The sequence below is a fragment of the Pyrus communis genome, chromosome 15 (genome assembly GCF_041283825.1).
Source record: "Pyrus communis isolate YQ-2024b chromosome 15, ASM4128382v1, whole genome shotgun sequence".
Classification (NCBI taxonomy): Eukaryota; Viridiplantae; Streptophyta; class Magnoliopsida; order Rosales; family Rosaceae; genus Pyrus; species Pyrus communis.
Genome location: NC_142579.1, coordinates 38660296 through 38686927, shown reverse-complemented (window position 1 = coordinate 38686927; position 26632 = coordinate 38660296). Strand labels below are relative to the sequence as shown.

Below are 26632 nucleotides of genomic sequence, written 5' to 3'. Positions count from 1 at the left end.
TCACAATGCAAGGCTATTATCTCCACTGAGGGTCAGCCAAAGGCTACAAGATCATCGATCATCCAACGTCTTTAGGACTCACGTATTTTAAGCTATTATGATCAACAAAGTTTCAAATTGACGAGAGAGCGCCAGGTTGTTATCTAATGGGCTTTGACTTCTAGGAGATTCAACAATCCTATTAAAACAGGTCCTAGGAAAGACAAAAGAAACAACAATAGTCATATCAAGTTAACAAAAACATGTTCAAAGCCAAGGAAAGGAGATGCAAGTCAACAAAGTGAATTTCACTTCAATCATTTTCTTCGTTGTCATTCTTAAAGATACATATGAGTTTCAGTCAAGGATTATCTACCATATTGACACTTTGTAGATCTAGGTTATATGTAGGTCACTGAAGGTCTGAAAACAAAAGACATTCCCCTTCCAAGGTATAATTCGAATATCATTTCATGCGCATCTGTAATTATCAAAGCAAAATTAAACCCCAATACAAGCGTTACAGAGGAGTAATGCACATTTAGCCACTACCACGTTTAAAATGTTCCCGAATGAATCTATCTGCATGGGATGGGTACTTATCTCGGATATATGCTCGAAGACACTTCTGGTAGGAGAAGTCTATCCATACACCATCAGTTCTTATGACAAATAGGCACCTTGAGTGTTTAAATTGGGGATGCCGATCAACCTTCAGCGTTACAAAGAAAGCGGTTAATGTGCATTTTCATTTCAAGTTCGATTCAAATAAAGTTCAGACTGAAATAGAGAGATTTGTGGAAAGAGACAGACGTCATAAAAATACACAGAAATAATAATAGAAAGAGCATTATCTACTGTTATATATCACACTCGTTACTCATTTCTGTACCAATATCCTAAGGAAAAAGTGGCCAAAGAAACAGTTGAAAACTATTAGACCAACATATTAATAGATTTGTTTCAGCTTCTGTTATCATTTTATTGTAATGAAAAGGAATGAAATAAATAATCTGTAGAAAATCACCTAGGTGAAAAATAAGCCCCAATATTCAAGGATAAGTTATATAGAATATAGATGCAGATCTAGAGTCCTAACTATCATTTAATTGAATTGAAAAGAAGTGAAATAATAATCTGTAGGAAAACAAAACCTAAAGAAAATAAGCCCCAATAACAGTCAAGGATAAGTTATGAATATGGCAAGATGCAGATATAAAGTCCGGAAATGTTGCTCAATTGCTTAGGACATGCAGCTGAAAAATGTTAAAGTGGTAACAAAAACGCGTGTAGCCCATTAAGCTAGAGCACCTGTGAATATCATCCCATCGAACTTCATCTCACACAGGCTGGACAAAATTAAATTTCAGCCAAGACAAATGCTTTTCTATTCACATAATCATTAAGAGATGCCAAAAACTTCTTAGTTGTGTCTATTTGTGCAGCTATATTCAATCGTTCTTTTACTATTCAAATGTAATACAGTTAATATCTGGCATTCATCCCAGAGTTTGGCTATGTATAAAGGCCTAACCACTTGTGAAATCCAATTCCACAAGAGACCTTCCTATTCCAAAGGTTGGTGACACCGATTTCTTGTTAAGCCTCTTGGTTGACATAAAAATTGGAATGACATATTAGCACTAACATATTAAAATAGAAGTGTCCTTGTGTTTGATAAGATATTAGTGTTTTAGTTGGAGTTAAGGGTACCCTGACAACGTTGAGTTCACTGGACAATTTCTGTAAGGGTGCTTTTATATGCACTGACATTTCTACTCTTTATCCCGATCTCCCTAAGGCTTATTTAACTCTCTCATTTCACCCATCAATATTTCAATTTCTTTGTTCTTTTAGACTTAAAAAGATTAAAGTTAGATATCTGTAAGGGCAAGAGTCAAGGTCCTCAGGGAAGGGGTGGAGGCGGAGGTGCATGGGGAAGGGAGGAGGAAGTGGATGGGGACGGGAGAAGGAAGTGGATGGGGAAGGGAGAAGGGATGAGGGAGGAGGGGAAGAGGTAACAGGGAGAGAAGGGGAGAAAGCATAGTAAGACAAAGAATTGAATCAATATGGGTAATATGAGTAGTATCATCATGTGTTTTTAAGCCGTGATGAGTAAGGGGATTGGTGCAAATAGGATGAACATCAACTTGCTAGCTGTTCTAACCTATCCCCCACACGAGTTACTGACCATTTTCACCCTAATTAAAGCTCTATAGTCCACATTCCTCCATTTAAGCCTCCTTATACTTCAGAACAACCATGATTTTTAAATTACCCGCTACATCCGTTTCAAACACGTTCAAGTATAGTCCGCAACACTCAATATGTTCACCACAAATTTGGTTCACAAACCGTTAACCCCTCTTTCTACGATTTCAACCTTTGAAAATCCATTTTTCCACTAACCCAAACCGCCTCATGAAAGCATAAACATGCTTGTTTCTCTATACGAAAGACTATCATACTTCAAAGCATGCACACCAATGGTGATTTGTGACACAAAACAGTGTGTCTTCCAAACCATCCTTCACAAACACCAATTTCCTGTTAAATTTTTCTGTCGACACAAAATTTGATTGGTGAATCCTTTACACTACGGCAAACATATTGGCAATGGCTAATAAGTTATTTACACTCAATATTTTAGTAACAAAAAATCTCCAACTGTAAATGGTGGGGTGAAAAAATTACCATGATAGAATCAATTCCGCAGCCAATTTTATCCTTCGATTGTGGATGATGAGCAAGAAGCCTTTCCACCACAACCTTTTCATCTTCCTCCGTCAGCTGCTCACCATCCATATACCTGCAAACCAGCAAAACCAGTCACATAACGTTCACAAAGCGAAACGACAGAGCTCCACGTCGTTGCCAAGCTAAGCTAACAGTAACCATACCTATCAGAGTGCAGAATCTCCTTGGCGAGCAAAACGACGGGCTCGATGTCGTTTAAAATCTCCCGTTCCTTATCTTTCCACTTGCAGTAGTCAGGGTCGTCCCAGCGCGGGTACTTCGGCGGCTCCTTCGCGCTCAGCACTCCTCTCAGCGCGGACCCGTCCGCGGACGACAATAGGCTCTTCCGCGGCTCCTCCGCCCTAGTCGACTCGCTCGCCCCGCTGCGGCACGCCCTGCCACTCCGGACCGACAGGCGAAGGCCCAGGCGCTGATGGTGGACTCGCGCGCAGAGGAACGAAATTGTGCGCAGCAGCACCGGATTCAGAGTCGCCATTCGCGTCGTCGTCGTCATCTCATTGTTTGAGTGGCGGCAGTGTATCGTGGATCATGGTAGTGACTGTACTAGACTAGTCTCAGTCGGTGATGATGATGACTCGGTGAGTCGTGTGACCGATGCGGTGGACTTTGTGGGAATTCTGATATTTGTTTTCGGTTTTTTGGAAAATAAATAAAAATTACAGGCCCATTATAAGGCCCAGTTTGTGATGGAGATCAGTAGTGGGGGCGATGGATGGGTTCATGTCCGTCACGTGTTTCTGTTGTCCGAGTGTCCAACGAACTAAAAATACGTGGCCCATGCTGCTGGATTTGGGTATTATTGAATTGTGAAGATAACTGATAAGATATAAAGAGTAGAATTTAGAACGGTTCGGACAAATTGAGAGCCAAAAAAGGCTGTGTTAAGCCGGGCGCTATTTGTAATCCCTTATTTGATATATTCTAGAAAGCTAGTGCTAGTAGCCCAATTTTAAATATTTAAAGGATGAACGCCTTAATATTATTGGTCAATTGTTATTACTATAAAGCCTGACCTATAAAAATCAAAATAAAAGCGGGAATATAGCCAATTATGCAAACAAACTATAGAAAGTGCGTATTTAAAGATGGAGGAAGAGCCATCGCGGGGTAAATTTCAGATCCTACTTTTCTCTTTCAGTTGACGAAGAAGACAATGTACAAAATTGGCATTGGCATTGACATGCTGCAAAGTTAGACAAAAATATAAATCATGTATTTGTCATGTTATCACTTAATGATCATGTTTATGAGTTTATAATTACATTGTCGCTGCTAATTTTCATTTACCACCCGCGGACAACGACACACCTGAATTGTCGCTCTCCACTCTCTAACTTTAAATTTAGTTTTGGTTCTGCAAGTAGACTAATCTTTAATCAACCAATAAACAGGTTCAAACTTTAAATTAAAATCAGGATCAGGGGCCCCACAAGCGAACGAGCAAAATAAGACAATCACATGAAAGCGTCCGCTTTTGATTTTTTTCTCCCTGGTGGAGAATACTATTGTGCCATCAGCCAAACGCTGAGAAGAAGTTTCCAAAAAAAAGCCTAATGCAATCGGAATTCAAGTCCGCCCCCCTAACATTTCCACAGAGAGTTTGTTGCCAGTGCTCCTCTACGACGCTATCTACGGTTAACCGTGCTGACGTGGTAGAGCTCAGCCATTGATTTCCGGGTTGTTCAGTGGATGGGCCAGTCATCCTCGGCGGCCGCAAATTCAAGCCGCCTTGACAGCAACAACCACAGCCATCGATCCAAGTCCAAAGCAACGGCCGCGATCTCCCCGATGCTGCAGGCCGATGAGGAACGTTCTGGGATCGTCGACGTGGCGTCCGATTTAATCTCCGATCTTCCCGACGAGTGCTTGGCCTGCATATTCCAGTCCCTCGGGTCCGGCGACCGGAAACGTTGCTCTCTGGTTTGCCGACGGTGGCTAAGGATCGAGGGACAGAACTGTCACCGTCTCTCCCTCAACGCCCAATCGGATCTCCTCCCCATCATCCCTTCCCTCTTCTCCCGCTTCGACGCCGTCACCAAGCTCGCCCTCAAATGCGACCGCAGATCCGTCAGCGTCGGCGACGAGGCACTCGTCCTCATTTCTATGCGATGCCGTAACCTCACGCGCCTGAAGATCCGCGCGTGCCGCGAGTTGACCGATGCTGGGATGATGTCGCTCGCCAAAAACTGCAAAAGGTTGAAGAAGCTGTCGTGCGGGTGGTGCACGTTCGGAGCCGAAGGAATGAACGCAGTACTAGACAATTGCTCGGCGCTCGAAGAGTTATCGGTGAAGCGGCTCCGTGGCAACACCGACGGAGCGGCCTCGGAGCCGATCGGGCCCGGAGTGGCTGCCGCGTCGCTCAAAACGATTTGCCTGAAAGAACTCTACAATGGACAGTGCTTCGCGCCCTTGATAATGGGCGCGAAGAAACTGAGGACTCTGAAGCTCTTCAGGTGCACCGGCGATTGGGACAAACTTCTGCAAGTGATAGCCGAGCAAGTGACCTCCATGGTTGAGATCCACCTGGAAAAGCTTCAGGTCAGCGATGTAGGACTGGCCGCCATCTCCAATTGCTTGGATCTGGAGATTCTGCACCTGGTCAAGAGCCCCGAGTGGACCAATGTAGGATTGGTCTCCGTCGCCGAACGCTGCAAGCTGCTAAGGAAGCTTCACATCGACGGATGGAAGGCTAATCGAGTAGGCGACGAGGGTTTAGTCTCGGTGGCAAAGAACTGCTCCAACCTTCAGGAATTGGTGCTAATCGGTGTGAATCCGACCAAAGTGAGCTTGGAGGCATTGGCTTCCAATTGCCCCAATCTCGAAAGGTTGGCATTGTGCGAAAGCATCACCGTGGGCGATGTGGAGATTTCGTGCATTGCGGTGAAGTGCGTGGCGTTGAAGAAGCTCTGCATAAAGAACTGCCCAGTCTCGAACATCGGCCTCGAGGCATTGGCCAGTGGTTGCCCTAACATGGTGAAAGTGAAGCTCAAGAAATGCAGAGGAGTAACAGCAGAAGGAGCTGATTGGTTGAGGGCAAGTCGGCCTTTGCTGGCTGTGAATTTAGATACAGGTGAAACAATCCAAGAGGCCGCCATCGATAACTCCGATGTGGCCCACAATAACTCCGTCGAGTTACCGCCGATGGCCATCCAACCGGCGTTTCCGGCCATTGCCTCAAGCAGTGCAGGGCGGTCGACGTCGTTTAAGTCAAGGTTAGGACTTTTGACCGGGAGGAGGGGTTTTGTGGCTTGCACTCTGAGAAGGTGGTCGTCAAGTCGGAATAATAGTTAGTGTTGTTGAAATTGAACCGTACAGTTGATCGTTCATTTTTTTGCTGCATTATTTGGATTCTGACCTTTTTTATCAACTTGATTTCATGTTTGTGTGCTGTTTAGTGCCTTTTTCTGAATCCAATTTTCTTACTATTTTTTTTTTTATGTGCTTTTGTGTTTCAATGATCTTGAAGCTTCCCCTTTTAACACCATTTCACACGGATTTGCCCACGATTGCTTCTTTTATGTTCCATCAAATTATATTTGATTCGCGTATGAAGTTTTGGCCTTTGTTGGGTAATATTTGGATGCAAGCTTGTCAGGAAAGTCGAACTCGGGACCTCAGGAGAGAAAATTGAACTCAGATCTCAGGTGCTGCGAGTCGATTAACTAGAGTTGGTCATTTTAACGGAGTAGGATTCTCTCATCTTCTAATATCTCTCATCTTCCATCCCCTCCTATTTAAACGGTTGCAATTAGGTCACGTCTACATTTTGTTTTGAATTTTTTACATAGAGAATAAGACAAAAAGAAAAATGTGAGAAGAAGGGATGGAAAAGGATGGTAACTTGTGTCTCACTTCACTTGTGACATAGTTGTTGGAAGATGTTGAAAATTTATGGCCTTGCGTACATATTTATCCAACCAAAACGAAAAATATTGCATTAGATGAGAAAGGCCAGTTTAGGCTATTAAATTCCAACCAGTTAGTCATTTTAAGCTATTTAATTGCAACAATCTTGCTGGTTGCTTTCTGGAGCAAGGTCTCTTCCATGCAAGATAGATCAGAACCATACGCATAGAGGTTTCGGGCAAGGACTCCGGGCGCTTCAGGACGACTCTTGCATCCCCAAACGATGGAAAATTCCTTTTCTATCGACGAGGATCGTTGGGCAAAAAACAAGATTGAATATCCCATCCTCGGTACTGAAAAAAAAGGAGAAGCTTAGACATGAAGCAATGCTTCATGTCGTATTGGCGCAAGCCAACGTCAAGGAACAGAGTAAAAAGCCATATAGTCTAAAGCAATCACGTATAACACAAGCATTTTGTGACATGTAAAGACTAAAGTCGCAACGATAAAAGACGCAATACATGTTCGTTTTGAAAAAGAAGAAAAGAAAAAGGAAAGGGGAATCTGCAATAATTTCCTGTTAACCTCACCGTTTAGCATAGAAAAGAAAAAGTTCCAAATTTCAAATGAAAAGACTATCAGTTTTGGATAATGTCGTTTTAAAGATGTCATTAGAGGACGATTACTCATTTCCTTGAGCACTATTACCGTGTTTTGCTGACTTCCTTGCCGGAACTGTTGGTATCTTTATCTGAAGGACCGGTACCTATCTTGGGCGTCAATTCTTCTACTCTGTTTTCTTCTCCTTCTCAGCACGCGGCTTTGCCTTTTGGTATGTAAGTATCTGACTCAGGAGGGTGAAATTTGTCGCAATTCCAATCACGGAGCCCAACAGAACTAGAAAAGGATTAAGGAGAAGCAAATGAACGAATACATATGTGCACACATCAAATTCAAAGAACTTAATAGTAACATCATTGCACTTATTTTAGCGTCTTTTTTTGGTTGTGCAAACAAACACTAGTCATGATCATCTTCGACAGGGAACTCAATTTTGTCTGTCATTTCAGGGGTCGAGAAAGAAAACTAGCGGTAACTAGGTTCTGATGCGCAAACCTGATAACTTGCTACTTCTACACAGACTGACTACGAATTCTATAGACTGACTACAAAAACAAGAATAACTTTTTTGCTGAGCTAATATTTCGAGGAAAAAAAATGCAACTCATGTGACAGACAAGAAAAAAGGATACCACTTTTGGGTGCTTGTTCTTGGATGCTGGTGAAAACTCTCACTGCAAAAGAAAGTTAAGAAATTTGAGAGTCGGCCGAAATATATCAATTATACTCTACGCCTATAGGCCCTTCTAATATGTTTGACTTACCCATGGAACCTGCAAAATTCATTAAGTTCGTTAAGAAGCTGAGCTCCCCTGTACTTTTATTCTGCGCAAGAAATTGTTAAGCAGCATCAGAAATGTAGCTAAAACAGGTTGAGATTACCGAAAGAACTGAATGTTGATGAAGTAGGAGATTAAATGGACTGGTTGCCATGCCAGAGGTAGTGCAAACTCAGAATTACAACTTTGGGCAAGCAGTCAAACCATCGATGTTCACATCAATAAAGAGAACTAGACAAACATCTAAATTAAATCCAACTTACAGAAAAGTTCGCCCATATCTGTGGGATCTTGGCACCGAGGAAGATTGCATGCTGGGACGCCTGTATCAGATTGTTTCCACATTAGTACATATAGATAAAAGAAACGATTATATTCATGTGTAAAAATAGCTGAGTACGAAAATGAATACAGGACAAGACAAGAAAGAGAAGTGCTTGTAGTGCCAATAGTTTATAGGTCGGCCTGTGAAATTGGCTACTTACATATAGAGCTTCAAAGAGAACAGGATCAACTTTGCCAGCTAATACGGTTGGTGCCATGGCACAATATCTGGAAAACCATCATATTAAGGAAGAAGTTGACCACATTTTCTCACTTATACAGAATGAAAGATAAGGGGGGAAAAAAAAAAGCCAAGGGTTAACTGATTCTCAAGCAAGGATACAGTAATGCCGTGATCGCTGTTCTGGTACCCATAGGTCGGGAGTAATAATAGATAATGGCAATCAATATTAGAGCTGAAAAAGTGAAACATGACAAACTGTGTTAAATCCTGTGAGTGCCATAATTAGTTCTCCAAACGATATTATCTACACTAAATGGGAGGGGATGGGCTTAGCCTCACAATGGGCTACCAATAATGTGGTTTAAATTCGCCTTTGGCGAGAATTGAACCTAAGACTTCTCACTTACAAGTGAAGAGGAATACCACTAGACCGTAATACTAACTGGCACAAACCAGAATTATTTGTTTGCCACATAACTTAAAGTTCCTAAGACGGGTAAATCACATATGGCTAATCTGATCAAACTAACTCACTCTACTGTCAAAATCATGTTTTTGTACCTCTATTTTCACCCTCACATCTCTATGAAGCAATCCCCCGAAATACGTTATTGACATAAAAGTACAAGAAGCCTTTGAAATACCTTGGATCAAAAGAAAGGCCAATTCGCCATAAGCTGAGAATGGAAGCCCTTTATGAAGGCAATACGCCAGAGCAATGGTGTAACCAACAACTTCAAGCTCAAAAGAGATAATACTAAGACCTCTGACGCTTCCATGTTGCAATATTTTTATTATCTGCAATCGAAGAACAAAAGCATCACACCGTGTACAATGCCAAAATACAAATTCAAATTAGTACATAACACAATGCAACGTCTTACAATACGATATGCAGGTATTTAACTACCGGTTTCGTGTTTAACAACGAATTGGAGTGATTAAACATAAAATAGATAGCCTAGTGACAATAGGTTCAGGAAAAAAAAATAAAAATCCAGAAAACTCAAATCTTTGGATTCTTTGCTGGGAAAATGGATGTGGGCTTAGTCCAGAATCCAAAATTTTCATATCTTTTACTAAAATCTCCATCTTTAGAAATCCTAACACCAAAACATTAACTAAAAACCCCAAATTCAGAGCATAAAACCCCTTCAAACTCATTAACCGATGGTACCCACATCAGAGATCTGCCTTGTGTTTTAATAACATACAACAATTTCAACAGAGATTGTGAAAGAAAACAAAAGGCGATTGCTTTAGCAAATTAACGACGATAGCGACCAAAGGGGAAAGGGAAGAACGTGCCTGAGGGAGTTTGACGGTGGTGGAGGCGGCGACGATGGCGTAACCGAGGAGCTTGGAAACGAGGGGCAGCAAGCAATCTTTGTCGGGGAAGTGGCCGTCGCCGAGAGCCCCCAATGCGCAGCTGAAATCGATTCCTAGGACCTTCATGGCTGCGTCAAATCAATGGAGATCCTTCGCTGTTTTATCACTCCTCCAAGACTCGAGCTTTGTATGTCGAATCAATGGAGATCCTTTGTTATGCTATGACTTTTTTGTGCTTTCAGTATTTTTACCGACGCGCGTACTCCAAGCATATTATGATTTTTCTCAATCTCAATTTCGGTAATTTACGAATAGTAATTAGTTTACAAAGTTCATATTAATTTGATTTAAGTTCATTTTAGTTTACACAGTTCTCTCTCTCTCTCTCTCTCTCTCTCTCTCTCTCTCTCTCTCTCTATATATATATATATATATAATCATATTAATTTGTTCTAAGTTAAACATTTAAAGATCAATTGTTTTGTTGAAGTACATTTGAAGAACATTAAATGATAAGTCAGTTACAATCCGCACTGGGCTCTTAGGTCTTGGAGTATTGGGTTCAAAATAGTGTAATGCATGGTTTAGGAAAGGACCACTTAATTTTATTGGAGCTTGTGCTGCGATTAGGAATTCCTATGGTGCTTGGCAAAATGGATTTTGTGCTAACCTTGGACGTGGTGAAATTCTTCTCGAGGAAATTTGGGCCATATTCTCGGGTTTACGCTCCCTTGGGACAAAGAGGTTGTTCGTCTTTTGGTAGAATATGATACTTCTTTTGCTGTTCATATGATTATGCAAGGTTTGAGTGAGAACCATTTTCTTGGTGAATTGATGCAGGCTTGCCGCAAGCTGTTAGAGAGAGATTAGAATTGTGAACTTTGTCATGTTTATCATGAGATGAATATTGTGGCTGGTGAACTGGCTAACTTGAGTTCGTCGTATTCTCTTGGTTCAGTTTGTTTCAATCAAGCTCATGCCTCTTGTCATCATTTCTTGACGTCGACCGCTGTTGAAATCTCTACATCTCATGATGTTTTGCTTTAGTTTTTCTTTATTGGGCATTTAGCCCCGTTTGTTTACCCAAAAAAAAAAAAAGTGTAATGCAAATGATAAGATTAGTGCGATCATCTTTTATCTAATCCCACATCCATTTGCGAGTGCTAAGACCATCTCCAATCGAGGGCTGGCCAGAGTGCTTATTTTAGCCCTCTGGCTCTTCAAGATATTAATATTTTAATGAATAGTACATAGTCATATTTGCCTTCGTCTCCAATCGAGGGCTATATGGCTCGTTTTAGCCTTGTCACAAAAAACTGTCTCCAACCGAGGGCCAAAGGGCCAAACATAATTTATTATTTAAATATAAAAACTACAACAATTTAAATTCAAATCCAACAACAACTTAAATTTAAAAACGACAAATTAAATTTAAAAACTATAAATAAAATTTGAAAACAACATTAACTTGAATTTAAAAACTACAACAACTTAAATTTAATATCTATAATCAACATCATCTTCATCATCCGCCATTGTAGGAGTATAGTCAGAGGTAAACAACTACCGCTGGGTCATAATTTCTTTTTTTTTTTCCTATCAAAATAGGTCATACTCATTGGAGTGTAATTCGAAGTGTTCCTTTCCATATTCTTATCATTCATCTCTTCTTGTATTTGTTTGGCCCGTTCTTCATGCCTACTTTTCCTTTCTTCCGCCTCAAGGGCATTTTGCTCCGCCATTAATCGCAATGAGGCCGCCACTTCATGTTGAGCGGCGTAATCATCATTTGCCTTACCCTTTTCCTTCAATCTTCGCCCCTTGTTTCGTCCCATAGCCCTAAGTATGGAACCTTCACCCGAAGATGGATTTTCTACCCTTGTTTGTTGAATGGTTGGAGATCCATTTTCATTCATATCTGCAGCTGAGGATGCAGTTCCGAACACCACCGTAGGAGCTCTATGTGGTGGATCTTCAAATAACACTCACCCTTTACAAATTTTCCAACAAATGTGAAACTGAAAGGGTTTCGAGCTGCTCTCCATATCCAATTCCTCTGCTTGGTGTACCTAGAAAAAAATTAAAGGAAATTAATTTATGAAATTAAATGTAATATAATTAAATATTTAAAATAAATTGTGAAAACACTTACTTCGTCGTAGTAATTAGCGCTGCTTTCATGTCTACTTGCGGCTGCTAACAATGCTTGATGCCATTTGTTCAAACTTGGTTGAAGATGTTTCTTCCATCTTGAAGAACAACTCTCCTGGTTTCAAATATTCACTGGAGTGGTGCCTTCATAGAACTCTAACTATTTTTTGGACACACGAGTCAAAACACCATCATTTGTTTGACAATTCCCCCTCACACTATCTTCCGACACCCATCTATAAGCCTTGCAAAGAGCTTCATATTCTTTTCAGATCCAAGCCATACCTTTCATTGCAGACGAGGCCATTTGAAAATTATTGAAAAAATTGAAGGATAGATTTTTGAAAGAGGAAAGAAAATATGAGAATTGAAATGGTGAAAATTTTGTGAGGAATGGTGAATGAATGGTTTAAGGTATTTATAGGAAGGAAAAAAAAAAGAATTTTTGAGAATTTTTTTTAAAAAAAAAATAGGGCCAAAAAACCTAAAAAAAATAAAATAAAATAAAATTTGAATCCAACGGTAACTGGCGCCAGCACGCAACGGCTAGCTGACGTCTGCTAGCCGTTGGATTCAAATTTCTTTTTAAGCATTCCTGTCGGTTATTTCTGGCCAGCCCTTTCTGATTCCGTGGGGCTCTCTCAGATTCCATGAGCCCTTTGGCTTAGCCCTCGATTGGAGACGATTTTCGGGCTATTTTCGGGTCTCTTAACCCTTCGGTTGGAGATGACCTAAACATGGGATCGGGTAATCCAATCCTACTACTTATCCTACCCACCAAACGAGGTTCGACTCCAACTGGATTTTGACAAAATAATACACTCTTAAAGTCGATTGAGGTCTAAAGCTGATTAAACATGCATATTGCGGTTGCAGATGAGGGGCCACTGGAAGGACAAAGTTTGGTGCAATTTATGTGATGAAAGTGGATACCAGTCAGGATTTGAGGACCACGGCAAGAAAATGGACAAAACCATTAAGGTAAAGTGAGCTGCTAAAGACTGTTTGCTCAGCTTTGAGTACAAAACAAGGATTGCAGTTGTACACCTTCCTAATTTGCCTACACCTGGTTGGGTTTTGTATTACTAATGCTTTGATTCATGATGGAATTTGATTACGATTTTTAGGAAAATTTTGAAATGGTTTCTGCATAGTCTGTCTATAGAATGGATGCTCGTTCCTTATCGAAGAACGGACTTCTGAATCTCTGATATTGTCATTAACAATCGGTTAATATTATTACTGTGACAAAACGTACTGATGTGTTATCGATATATTATTAACAATATCCGGAAATATTTATTCTTTGATCATGCACAAAAACAATGGCGGAACAATATACAGGGTTACCATGAGCTAAAGCCCACGTATCTATATTTTTTGTTGGTTATGTTGAATATCGATTAATCAAATTAATCTTTGTAGCCCGCCCAAATTAAACCAAGTTACACTCAACTCACGTATAATAAGTGTAGTATGAGATTATACAGAGAACTATTGATTCACAGGGCAAGTTAGTAGGGGAGATTCTTAGGTTTTAGCCATCTCTAACTATATAGTCTATATATCTCGTGTCTATCTCTCTTGTAGCGTGACTTACTAGATAACAACTGCCTACAAGTCACATTTCTTTACTCCCAACCGGTTACAGTGGTAGATTTCTCGATAAGTAGGGTACTTTTCTTTATCTCCTCCTTTCTGAGTTGTAAATATCCAGGTCCCACGATGAAACAAACTCCAGAGGTCCACTGCAGAGTGGGTTTGGTTGGAGGCTAACTCCAAAATCCCAACACTCCATGTCAGCCAGTGGACATTGGTTGTTTGCGCCCAAATTCCTCTTTTCCTTTTAATTGTGGTGGAAACAACAGCACACTCAAGCTTAACTTCAGTCTAAAGCTCTCTCTCTCTCTCTCTCTCTCTCTCTCTCTCTCTCTCTCTGTGACAATGGAAAATGGACTTCCCATGTTTAATTGTATCTTGCATCACACGCTGAGGAACCTCTGTTCATGTTCAGATTCTTCTTCCAATCCTTCCAAATGGGTTTATGCTGTTTTCTGGAGAATCTTGCCTCGGAACTATCCTCCCCCAAAGTAAGAAAATTTTACTGCAAAAACAAAATATACGTGAAAAGCACTTTTACGAAAAGCTACTTTCATGAAACAAGTCACAGTGCTTTGGTTTTTGCAGGTGGGATTATGGAGGGAGTGCTCTTGATCGATCCAAAGGAAACGAACGGAACTGGTAAAGTGATTAACAAAGAACTGTGACAAAACAAAACCCGTGTTTATAATTCTTATGATTTTTAAGTGAATTTTCGGTTGCAGGATTCTTGTTTGGGAAGATGGGTTCTGTGATTTCTATGAATGTGAGCAAGCAGGAAGTGGGTACATCAAGGGGAGGTTTGGAGCTGATGTCTTCTTCAAAATGTCACATGAAGTCTACAATTTTGGAGAAGGGTGAGTATTTACATTCTAAAACAGAAGCGTGTTAGGTCAGTTGGTCAAGGCAATGTGCCTATCTTAGTGCATTTGAGTTCGGATTTGTATTGGCTGCAGATTAGTGGGGAAAGTAGCGGCAGAAAATAGTCACAAATGGGTGTTCAGAGATGCACCAAATGACGGTGATCCTACCTTCATTTCCTCCTGGAATGCATCCACTGAACCTGTAAGCCAATTCACTACACTATGCTTTTTACAAAAGTAACTGCAAAAGCATAAAGTTTTCTTTTCAATTCATCCTAATTTTCCCTTCATCCACTTTTACATGCAGCAACCAAGGGCATGGGAATTTCAATTCCAATCAGGCATACAGGTTTTTTACTTCCAAAATCTCACTGATTAGAATTTTATGCAACACGATTCAACGGTTCGTTATATTGAAATTTTGCAGACCATTGCAATCATTTCTGTTAGAGAAGGCATAATTCAACTTGGCTCCTTCGACAAGGTTTGTGTTCGTCTCCCTTTGTTTTCCTTTCCAATCTCATCAACATCAACTGCAGCGATTCCTGCGCTCAATTTTTAGCCATCTACACTCCAAATTGAATATTTAACAATTTTATCTGCACTGGCGTAAGGAGTGACTCAGTGAGTACAGGCGGGCGAAAGAGGTGGGTTAAAATCAAAAGCCTTGGGTGAAGCATCAATTGATTGACTAATTGGGATTTTTCAGATATTGGAAGATCTTAATCTTGTGATCAGCATACAAAGGAAACTCAGCTACCTCCAGAGCATACCAGGAGTTTTTGCCATGCAAAGACCTTGCCTACCAATCCAACATCCCTACATCCTCAAACCAAATCCTCAGATGATTGCAAACCATGATCAAACAGCTTTATCAGTCTACGAAAAGCGTCAACTGACCGGCGCGAAAAGATTGTTCAACGAAGTCCCTGATGATTCCCAAACCAAGTCCATAAACTTGGGCTGGAACACCCCACAAAATGGACTTCCAGGATCACCACCTTCGCCAATTCTTCCTCTTCTGCCCTCCATTTCTTGCAGCCTTGGAGCTCTACTGTCGAAGCTACCTTCGGTTAATATCCCATGCTATAATTCTGGTGAAGCTCCTGACAGAGAAATGCTTATGAACAACATGAGCAACAGTGGCAACAATTGTGCAGACCAGATGCTGAAGGTTAGCGGTGGCATTACGAAAATAGAGTCATCCTGTCACTCGAATGTAGCTAATGAAGAAAAGCACAGTTCCATAAACCCTAATTTGGGTTTAGAAAATGAGGGGTAGACTTGGGATTCGGACCGGTACGAAAACAAGGGAGTTAGACTTAGATTGCTCTGACTGAATCTTAATTAATTAGAAAGTTGCAGCTCAGTTTTCTTCAAACTAAGCTGGCAATACATTGCATTAGTCAACTGAATTATCCCACGTTTACAACTCAATTTTTTTAATTACGCTCACTTGGGCTTTTGTCATATAGCAATATATATGTAATTATTCTTTCATGCAATAATAACGTGTCTCCATGGCCCCCAAAACTCAATTGAAGATGAAAACTGACCAGAGATTGTTGTAGGGTTGGATCAAAGATGTTGCATGAGACATATGGTATCCTCCTCCCGACAAAATGATGGTCTACAATCCCCAATCATTCAATTTTTCTTCATCTTATTGGCTGAGGTGGATCTATACTTGAAACCTTTTCAATATTAAAAAACGAATATCACCACACTAAGAATTAGTTAGTATGTTATTAAGTGAATACGAGACTAAGAAAGCAAGTTAAAATACTACAGATGTGGATGTGTTTAAGACGTTTGAAATGTAATATAAACAAGTAGTCCTGCCATCCAGATATCGTATTTAGTACCACATGCTGGATATGTGGATGTGCAACTTGTCGTTTGGAAATCCCAACACAAGTGATAACTGATAAAAGGCTGGACCATTTTAGTTGGCAAATTTTAATACCAATCCAATTTGTAGAGGAATTCGTCACCAAACGAAAAGCGAATTGCCTTCCTTCGAGAAATGAAGCAAGTGGGTTTATTAAACAGTGCAAACTTTAGAAACCAGAAGGTCCACACCGCACTCATGCATTCACAAAAAAACGAACCAATACTTACAGATTGAAGTGAGCCTCCAGTCAAAACAAACGACAGAAGGCCAGGTTCAATAGGCTGCATTTTTTTTTATAAGGGACAATTAGTGGCAACTCATGATTATTCATCTTTTTTTGGTCCGGGGAGGTTATGAGAAATTTCATCCTATCCATGGCCAGAGTTAAGCAGACTCACCAGCTCGGAGTATCAAACTTGGGACCTCCTACATTTTTTTTGTTTATTAGAGAGCCGCAGTTTGCACCCTTATCATTAAACCAATTGTTGTGGTTGTTCAATAGGTTGCTTTCAAAAGTTGTTGTTAAGAGATCATTATTTTTCAAATAGGATATTTTAATTTAATAAACACTTTTTTATTACTTAATTTTAAAGTGAAACGTTACTCAATATTACGGTCTAGTGGTATTCCTCTTCGCTTGTAAGTGAGAGGTCTTAGGTTCGATTCTCACCAAAAACAAATTTGAACCATATTATTACTAGCCCATTGTGAGGCTAAGCCCACTCATCTTTCTTAGTGTAGATAATATGCTTGTTAAAAATAAAAAACTTAAAAGTGAAACAACCTTTTGGTGAAACAAATAAAAAACGGGGCTCATATCCAGTGTTTAAAATATCCACAAAACTAGATGAGGCACAACTTGTTTCAAAGAGGGTGCATGTATGTTCACGAGGCTTCGCTTCTTTCTTAAAGCGCCTCAAGAAAGGCCTTTAGTCTCATGTTTCGAAGGTGTAACCACATAAAGATTTGTAAGAAAGCGGACGTCGTTGACAACCAAGTATTTTTCGGTCTCCTCTACTTTGCTTCTGCTCAGTATTTAAAATATCCACAAACTATCGATATTTCGATCAAAATATCTGAAAAATCAAGGATCGATATACAAAGCGGTGAAAATGCAAGCTTCACTCATATCGGTAAGATATAAGAAAATCAACGAATATCGATAATATTTACCAATTCACTACATAAAATTTAACGCAAAACCATTGCAGATTTTCAACTTTTGAAATTTTTTTGAGAATTTTCTCTAATTTCGACTAAATCTGATTAAGTTGATGTACCCACCCTATTGCAAAATTCATAGTTTCAGTCAAAGGAAAATGATATTATATATTTCCATAAATTTGCATATCAACATTTTACCTATTTCAATGTTTTAAACGCTGTCTATATCTAGCGAAGGCAGAGATTAATTCATAGAAATTAATAATCCATATATATCTAAATTATTTAAGAAATTTTAATATATCTAAATTATTTGTAACTTTGTTTCAAGATTTTTATATAAATTATGGGCAAATTTTACCATGTGACAATGTTCCAAATACAAAAACAAATTTCTCCAGTAGTGAGAAGTCAGTGTTGGGGTACACTTATTTTGATGAGCATGCATGCTAGGAACCTTGTTTAAATAGAAATTCAGAGTTTATAAATGCAAACACATCATATTTCATCTAAAGAGTCATTTCCAACTAAAAGAGAAAAATCATAGGGCATCAGGAGCAACCGATGTACAATTGTAACATGAAAATTTCCACAGCATTGCCAACATATCAAAGATACAATCGTGTTCTACACTAAACTTCACGTTAATCTCGTTCACATGTCAAAATGCGGCAAAAAGAACGCAATTATAATCTAATCATATCTCCATCGCACAAATTATCAGCACACAGAGGCCTTTCTTTGGTAGTCTGAATCACAAAACTGATCAACCGTCCAAGGGCTTCGTAAAGATGCTGGAGGTGCTCCTGCATCTTGGTCATTTCTGCATGCATGCGAGAGCAAGAGAATTCTGCGGTCCACCGGTCAAATATGATCCTTCAGCACCAATTCTGCAACATCTTTCAGTGATGCAGCTGCCTTGAGCAGATCGGATTCCGTATGCCCTGCGGAGACGAACAATCTAATTCCTAATGGAAGACGACATTTATCAAGTGTTGACTTTTTGGAGGCGACCACAAAGATGGAATGCTCCTTCAACAACTGCAAAACCGCAACCATTACAATTAAGAAAGTAGAGGCAGAAAAGGATTCAGAAAAGTGTAATTAAGGTAACCATTTACTTACACGATTGGCAATATCCTGAAGGAGTTTGAGTTGCAGTTCACTCTTCACAGAATCTGCTTTCTCTAGTCTGAGGAACACAATCGGGGATTCTGGACTGCTAGCGAATGAGAGGCCCTGTATACCTGACAATCCTGCACACCACACCACATCACATCACATCACATTTCTCAATCAAGAGCATCATAATGCAAGGCAGGCAGTAAGTGATCTCACAAAGCAAAGGGGATGCCAAGGAAATTGATCAAGTGATGAGTACACCACGGCGCTGACAACTGTCCAGATACAGAATAAAGAGCAGCAAACTACATGCACGTGAATAGGAGATCAAGAACATACCTTTCCATAATATGGCAATATTTTTCTTCAGCTTTGTTATCAGACCAGGGTTTTCTTCGAGGATATCAATGGCAGTAATGGCAGCACTCGCAAGATATGGGGGCAAAGAAGCAGAAAAGACGTACCCAGAGCTACTCAATCGCTGCCAAATACCATATCCCAAAATACATAATTAAGCATTCATTAAAATAGAAAGATAAGAAAATCATTTTCTTGTTAAAAATTTCATCTATCAACAGAGACATCATATAAATGGTTAATAGTATGTATTCAGTAAACATACTTGGTGATCGGTGACTCTAGCACTTCCAGTGCAGAATCCTCCTTCTGTGGCTAATGCGTGTCCCATTGCAGCAGTAATAATATCTATTTTTTCAACCTGCAAAATCACACCACCAGAAATCACAAACAGGTAATGGATCAATAGTTATGAGAGATACGAAAAAAGAAGGGTCTCTAAAAATACCGGAATCCCGCAGTACTCAGTTAGACCTCTTCCGGATTTTCCAAGCACGCCAAATGAGTTACTCTCATCCAATAACACACGAAACTTATATTTCTCCTTCAATTCAACTATCTTGTCTAAGGGGGCTATTTGGCCAGAATTCTGCAAATTTTATTACAAGGAGAAAAAATTCAAATAAATTCAACCTACAATTGCATTCAGCTATTGAAGTTCTAAGCAAAACTGAAGACAATTTGTCACCATGCAAATGACAGTGTTGAATGCTGAAAAGACAGTTTGTTTTTCTATTTGCCAGTGATTCACGTAGAGATGGAAGCTTTCCTCAAAATGTAACATGATGCCAAGACTTTAAGAAAAACCTTAAAAAATTCTGTGCGCTGAAGTATAAGCAACCTATCTCGTGAAAGTGGATGATGGTGGATTGAATCATGAAACAGCTCACAACATATAAAAAATGAATTAAATAAAATTTGATATACGGAATAGACTGGGATACCTGGTACACAGCTTCAACTACAATGTAGCGCCGCAATTTCTTAACTCGCTCACTTTTCTTATTTGAAGTGAGTTCCTCCAGAATTTTCCTTAAATCTTCCATGTCGTTGTGCTTGAAATACTTGATTGTGCTTCTAGAAAGATGAAGACCATTTTGTATTCCCCAATGGACACCTTCATCTCTAGAAAAAGGAAAAAGAAACTGCCTTACATGTATATTCATATACAAACAGAATTTTTCATGAAATCATTTTAGCAGCATGAGATCAATCGACACTAAGGAAGGTACAAGATCAAAAGTATCAGTCATGTGTAAAAATAAAACGAAAGCATACATAGCACTTGAAAAATATGAAGGCAAGGGCTAACATATTGAACTCCATGAATCGTAATATGGACAAGGTCATACAATAGAAAACCGGTGGGAATAAAATTTGACTAGAGGTTATTCCATGTCATGCAAATACATCAAACAAAAGAAGTTTACATCAGCAAAAAGGAACAAAAGTAATGAAATAAAGGCAAAAGTAAAATCATAACTTTCATGTTTACCACTTCAGTAATTTCAGAAGTCCTTTCATCGTCATTTTGAATCACAAATCAAAGTAAAATCATAACAATTAAATGAACCAAGCATTTTCTTAACAGATAAAACATTTGCAACAAAACAAGTTCTACAAATGAAGAAAAAACTACAGTAATTACATTGATCAAGATTATGCATACTCACACAACAATAATATCTCCTTTCTTGGCAAATGCTGGAATTGCACTGAACATGGTCGACAGTCCATAAGAATAGAGAATTGAGTCGGGAGTTCCCAAAAAGTTTGCAATTCTCGCCTCACAGTCAAGGTGGACATCTGATGCAAAATAAAATGAAATGAATTAAAAAAAATCAATTAAATGTCCGAAACAGAAAAATCAACTTTATCTCAAGTTGTCGAAGAATACCAATTGTTCCATAAAACCCACGAGGACCACATGAACCAACACCATATTTTTCCAATGCAGAGTTACATGACTCCTGAGATCAGACACTGCTATAAATACTCTATTTAAGAAAATATACATTAAGGAAAAAAGTATTCAGTAATACTATGTAAAGCTCTGTCTTACAAGTAACTTCTCATGTCCTATCAATCCCAGATAATTTGCTGAAGCAAAGTTCACGACTTCTTTACCATTGATTATTGTATGTGGCCCTGCAGCACTGCATAAATTCTACTCATTAGTGGAATCCCCTTGAACAATGAAGGGACTGGTAAATTTTCACCCAAAACCTTAATACAAAAATAATAAAAAATCCGCTAAAATGATTTTTCCAACACAATACTTGTGGGAACACAAAATCTTCCACAATGAGGGGAAAAAGACTACACATAAGTGGGACCATCATAGAACTCCAGGTTAAACATGCAGAAGATAGCCAGAACCATTTTGTACGGGGAAAACATGCACCAATAAAAAGGAACTCGTCTAGCTTTCTCTTCAAGAAATTTGGAGAATTGAACATACGAATTAAAGAATATGTTTTGACCAGAAAAACATGGGGTTAGTTTATGAAAAGATTGAAATAATCTCACTAACCTTTCCAACACAGGGGGTTCATACAGCATCTCATCAGTGATAGAAGGAATAAGAGGGTCAGGAACCCATTCCTCACATAGCTCGTCTCTTTCCTACATATATCAGATAGACCAGCAAAGTCCAATTGAGAAACAAGGACAAGCCTGAGATACCAATCACAACTCAAGCATATCATACTAAATTCCATTCAATGAGTCAACAGGTTGACCCGCCAAATCTGTAAATCACATATTTATCATATAAACTCCACTAGGGAGTCCAATCTAGTCATATCAAATTACCCTCACTAGGTTAAGGTAAGAAACTGTGACAGTTTGTTTGGAAAAAAATATGGATAATAAAAAAATGGCATGCAAGCAAAATGGACGTTTAGTTGTTAGGCTCTACTTACCATGAAATAGTAACAAGATAGGACTTTACTGTTATAGTGTTATATTTAAGGCTATATAACAGAGAAGATTGCATAAGAAAACACAGGTTTTGGGTTTAAGCCTCAAAGGTCTCCTAAACGATATACATGGAAAAGGAGTCTAAGACAAGATAAACCTAATCAATAAAGATGGACATCTTATCTCAAGGAATCATAAACAATAGTATCATCTATCAGATAGAGTCCTAGTCAAGGAGACATAGGGTTGCAATCTGCGTCACGAACCTGCTCTGTTAAAGGCCGCCTAGGCGGTCTGTAACTGTTCTGGGAAAATAGATAAACGATGACTAAGAAAAGCAAAACTTCTACAAATAAATGTCCTGCAATTAAAAGGCCAATGAAACAGAACTTTGTTAAACACAAACATTAGTTTTCGATAGCAAGCAATAAAGGAAGACAAACAATAGAGGCAGTTAATAGAATCCAGTAAGCTACCGCCAATAGGAAATCCAAAAATAACAGCTCGAGAGGAAGGAGCATCTAAAGTAGCCGTCACCCAATCTACAGTAGCATTCACTATGTCCATAACACTTGATGACATTTTACTCGATATCCCGATCCAATTCGCAAACAGACCTCAAAAATCACTTGTCTAGAAACTCATGTACTTCCATCATAGAGACTCAGTTCCCTGCATGTAAATACCGATTATTCACGAATTACTCATCCAGTAAAAAAAATTTACAGTGTTATAAAATATAAACTAAGACCCTTCAAGTTTTCCAATTTTTATGATCTAAAAGCCTAAAACTAGCATGAGTGGATTCGAAACTCCCGAAATAAATCAACTTTACATATAAATATTTATTTTTTCTTAATCATTGTCCAAGGAATCGCCAGAATTCACGGTGCTCAATGAGATCCAATAGCAAACAAAACCCTGGAGTCGCCTCCTAAAATAAATTAACCAAAAATTCGAGGCCTTTTCGGTTCGCAATTCAAAACAATTCTCAAAATCTGAGCTGTATTCTGATTAATCTAAATTATAATTCGCGTAATCTATACATATATATACACACAGACATGTCAATGGACGGAGACAATGAGGAGATGAGTGAAGAGTAGTACCTGATGATGATTGAGAGCGGGTGAGACGGCGGAGGTGGTGACGGTTGAGGCGACGGAGCAACGGAAGAGGAGGATTCAGATGTGGTTCTTCGTCCTCTCCCTCGCTTCTCTCTCAGATTCAGATGAAAAAGAGTGGGACGGAGTCAACCGATTTGATTATTCGTCTGCCAGACGATTTTTCTTTTTCTTCTGTTTTTTATTTTTTTCTTCGTTGGTATTTTTACAGGGTTTGGCGCGTACGAGGAAAAATAAAATAAAATAAAAAATAGTGTTATTTATTAGAAATTCATAGGTTACCGATGACCGCCATAATAACATGATTTAAACTTTTTATTTATAATTTATGGCAGTAAATTTGTATTAGTAACGTAAAATCATGAGTATAAATGAGTGTAAATCGGGTAGTAATTTTGTATGGGAGTTGGATATGTGATTGGAAGTGAGTGTGCACCTTCATATCATAACTCGTGAATCTACGTATTAACGTTATTTGCATTTGTGAAGCTAATTGATAATATCATGTGACGGTTGTTATCACAATTGCAGTACAAAAGTTCTCTGGTATAAATGGATATCGTGGGGGTGTTTATAGTTGGATTTGCCATTTGGGCCTTGGGCCTCCATATACAGCTTTACTAGTTTCTGCTTTCTCTCCCCATGCCTTGGCCCATGTCACCTTTGAAAACAATTGACTTTGGAAAATCATGGCACCAAGAACATATGGCAACAAAAAGAGATCAGGATCCTCTCCTGAGCAAAGGGTGAGGATCATCCTGATCAAGCTCATCAGGCCGTTGAAATTTTATCCAATGGCTACAAATAAGAAGTTCCTCTAAAAATTGTAGTCATTGGATAAAATTTTAACGGTCCGATGGGCTTGGTCAGAAGAATCCTCACCCTTTGCTCAAGGAGAGGATCCTGATCCAACAAAAAGGACCACAATTCCTAATTTCCTAGTGAAGGGAATTTTCTCCCCTCCGTATGGGTTCCCCAGCTTGCATGCCAAACCCATCACATTCGCTGTTTTCAAGCTATGTGAATAAATGGCCGAGATTTGATTGTTTTAGGGTATGTGCACTTAATGCACACAACGGTGAAACGCTATGAAAATTAAACTCGATACTTAAATATTCTTAATTCATTAAGCAACAAACCTTTCACAAGAATAAATTTCTATTGCCTTACAAGTTAGAGCAAACTTTGTTGAATAATACAAAGATCCCAAATGCTTTTGTGATAAAAAATTTTACGCTTGTCGTGATGTGCAGATGCTAAATTACTAATTAACATGTACTAATTGTACAATTTTTACACGTCCAACAAAAAAAGTAATAAAATTGCATGAACAATCATTAAGATTTGAATGTGAACGGAAACCAGCGAGGAAGATTTGGCCATAATCCCAAAAGCGACCTAAAAATAGATGCATAGTGCTATCCCGTACTAATTAACGCCAGAATTCGATATAAAGCAAATGATGAAAAAAATGCAGATCTCCACATGCTTTGTCTCCTCCTCCACTCCCAAGTCCCAAATGCCTTTAGAGGGCATGAAATTGCAAGTTTAATCCAAGACAAAATATGATGGGAATGCAAAGCACAACTAGGATTTGCATATTCACTTTGGGAAGACAAGGGGGCCGCACTAATAATTGTTTAGTTTGGGAATCATATCAATCTCCCATATATGAAATCATAATTCAACTACTAGTGTACTTAATCTCACTGTTTAGTGACTAACAACTCACTTATTAGACTGCGTAAGAACATCTCCAAAGAAGATATCAAATTTTAAACATCAAAATGATAGTTGATAGCTTATGTGACAATTTAACATTTTATACAATATTTTGCTCCATTTAATATGTTAAATAATAATGTTATTTAATAAACTTTTTATCTTTTTGTGGAGTCCAATGATTAAGGCAACCAATCAAATATTTAAAAAACATAACAACATTTATTATATATTATATTAATCTATTAAAATATCATTTAATAAATTTGACATCTTCTGTCAAATTTGACAGCAAAATGTTTTGCCTTCAAATGACTCAACGCCACCTAAGAAATTGAAGGCTCGGTTGGAAAGAGTTTGCTGCCAATTTTTTCTGTTGTATGCCTACGTGGCAATTTTGACATCTCCTTTGAAGATGCTCTAAGGTAGTCCCAAACCTGTTTAATTATTTGGGGTCAATGGTTTCGTAAATTAAAAGAGAGGAGGATTGTTTGTGATCTCTGAGGTAAAAAAATTGGGGAGATTGGAATGAAAAAAAGGAGGATTGTAATAATAGGGTGGGATGTTAAAGGTGGTGGAAGCATGTGATGCAAAGCTCCCACATCCACATGGTCGAAAAGCACAAGGAAAAAAAGGTGAGGGGTGAGAGGGATGGGAATATATTAAAGAAACACACTGCAAAATTAGGCTGCTGCAACCTATGAAGCATATACAACAACAACAAAGTTTTATCTCACTAAATAGGATGGGTTGTATGAATCATAGAACGACACTGCACTTAGTTTTACGTCAAGTATTCTGTTAACCCCAAGTACTTCATGTCTTTTCTTAAAGTCTCTTTTAAAGTCTTCCTAGGTCTTCCTCAAATATTTAAAAAATATGTTTAATTTCTCTAACCATGTGACTGGCCAGTTTTTCAATCAATTATTTTCTCTCATATCTATAGGGAGGCGGATTTTGTTGCTGATGCTCTTGCAACTGTTGGTCATAATGCTTCTAGTGCTTTTTGTTGGTCGAAATCTCTTCCGGAGGAAGCTTAGTTAGCTTGGCGTCGAAATTGCTAGTGTTGGAAACTTAAGAGTACATTTGTTTTGATGGGGATGGCATGTTAGGTGCCTTGTTTAAATGTAAGTAACACATCATGTTTCATCTACAGAGTCATTCCCAAATTGGCAGGTGAGTTCAATACGAACTTGTTAAGAGTTTTTGTTACCTCAAGTTCCCTGGTTTAGTAATCAAAATGTCATTATCCATCATAAGCAAAGTTGTTTAGACTTCAAATCCGTTATAGTAAGGTAATTAAGCTGCCTTAATCCATTTTTTCGATGTTGATTAAGATGATTTATTGGTAGGAACATTGAGATTAAGATCACCACAGTTAATCAACAAACTGTATTAGTGGGACCTTGTTCTAGTTGCTTGGTCTGCATCCAAACCCAACGGTCGAATTCAGAAAATTGAATGGATGGGAAATTAGGTTTGGACAGATAGAGGAGACTTCAAACTTGTGTGTTGTGGTGATCATTTTATCAGCTTTTTTTCCATGCTTTCCTTCATTCTCACTAAAGCAGAAGTTGTAGAACTGCAGAAACAAGTGCTTTTGCTTAACTTGCAGTCTACCACTTCAGAAAAAAGCACCGATGCTGCTGCTGCAAAGTGCTGAATTATATGAATATACTAAGAACTCTATTAGGTGCCTACATATTTAAAAAAAGAAAAAAGAAAAAAAGAAAAAAAAAGACGTTCTATAATTCATAAGTATTTTGAGTTTTTCTGCCTAGCAAGAAATACTTTTGACCGTATAAAATTGTTTTTCATCAATCTGGAAATAGTGAAAAAAACAAAGAATGCCTTACCTAGATCTATCGGAATCGTGGCATCCCTACCAATAATAC

At 38.8% G+C, this 26632-nt stretch overlaps 4 protein-coding genes and 1 pseudogene across 7 annotated transcripts; 2 read left to right on the top strand and 3 right to left on the bottom strand.

The window, feature by feature from the left end:
* Positions 1 to 272: 272 nt before the first annotated feature.
* LOC137713916 (protein DCL homolog, chloroplastic) lies at positions 273 to 3338 on the bottom strand. The gene is made up of 3 exons (XM_068453275.2): positions 2880 to 3338; positions 2674 to 2788; positions 273 to 691 (listed from the first exon to the last, which is right to left on the bottom strand). Exons 1-3 carry the CDS (start codon positions 3227 to 3229, stop codon positions 521 to 523), a joined length of 636 nt encoding a protein of 211 aa, XP_068309376.1. The 5' UTR covers positions 3230 to 3338; the 3' UTR covers positions 273 to 520.
* A 595-nt stretch (positions 3339 to 3933) lies between these two features.
* LOC137739799 (F-box protein At1g47056 pseudogene) lies at positions 3934 to 6170 on the top strand (annotated as a pseudogene). Its single transcript, XR_015956802.1, has one exon. The product of XR_015956802.1 is annotated as an F-box protein At1g47056 pseudogene (transcript).
* An 874-nt stretch (positions 6171 to 7044) lies between these two features.
* LOC137742360 (mannose-P-dolichol utilization defect 1 protein homolog 2) lies at positions 7045 to 10273 on the bottom strand. Its single transcript, XM_068482213.2, has 8 exons — positions 9799 to 10273; positions 9135 to 9288; positions 8650 to 8722; positions 8468 to 8534; positions 8246 to 8305; positions 7968 to 8028; positions 7836 to 7877; positions 7045 to 7479 (listed from the first exon to the last, which is right to left on the bottom strand). Exons 1-8 carry the CDS (start codon positions 9943 to 9945, stop codon positions 7370 to 7372), a joined length of 714 nt encoding a protein of 237 aa, XP_068338314.1. The 5' UTR covers positions 9946 to 10273; the 3' UTR covers positions 7045 to 7369.
* Positions 10274 to 13664: 3391 nt separating this feature from the next.
* On the top strand, positions 13665 to 15965 carry LOC137712106 (uncharacterized). Of its 3 annotated transcripts, none has more exons than XM_068451251.2 (7): positions 13665 to 14060; positions 14158 to 14211; positions 14295 to 14426; positions 14526 to 14634; positions 14740 to 14781; positions 14860 to 14916; positions 15142 to 15965. In XM_068451251.2, exons 1-7 carry the CDS (start codon positions 13915 to 13917, stop codon positions 15712 to 15714), a joined length of 1113 nt encoding a protein of 370 aa, XP_068307352.1. In that variant the 5' UTR covers positions 13665 to 13914; the 3' UTR covers positions 15715 to 15965. The 3 variants fall into 3 exon arrangements, with proteins under 3 accessions (XP_068307352.1, XP_068307359.1, XP_088541305.1); XM_068451258.2 differs by having other exon boundaries at positions 13674 to 14060; positions 14531 to 14634; XM_088685179.1 differs by having other exon boundaries at positions 13795 to 14060; positions 14141 to 14211; positions 14531 to 14634.
* A 2005-nt stretch (positions 15966 to 17970) lies between these two features.
* On the bottom strand, positions 17971 to 23382 carry LOC137737842 (long chain base biosynthesis protein 1). Its single transcript, XM_068477414.2, has 13 exons — positions 23001 to 23382; positions 22368 to 22563; positions 22158 to 22252; positions 21503 to 21594; positions 21032 to 21125; positions 20867 to 20939; positions 20643 to 20775; positions 19914 to 20094; positions 19418 to 19558; positions 19235 to 19330; positions 18952 to 19093; positions 18616 to 18746; positions 17971 to 18531 (listed from the first exon to the last, which is right to left on the bottom strand). Exons 2-13 carry the CDS (start codon positions 22471 to 22473, stop codon positions 18355 to 18357), a joined length of 1461 nt encoding a protein of 486 aa, XP_068333515.1. The 5' UTR covers positions 22474 to 22563; positions 23001 to 23382; the 3' UTR covers positions 17971 to 18354.
* Positions 23383 to 26632: the final 3250 nt, after the last annotated feature.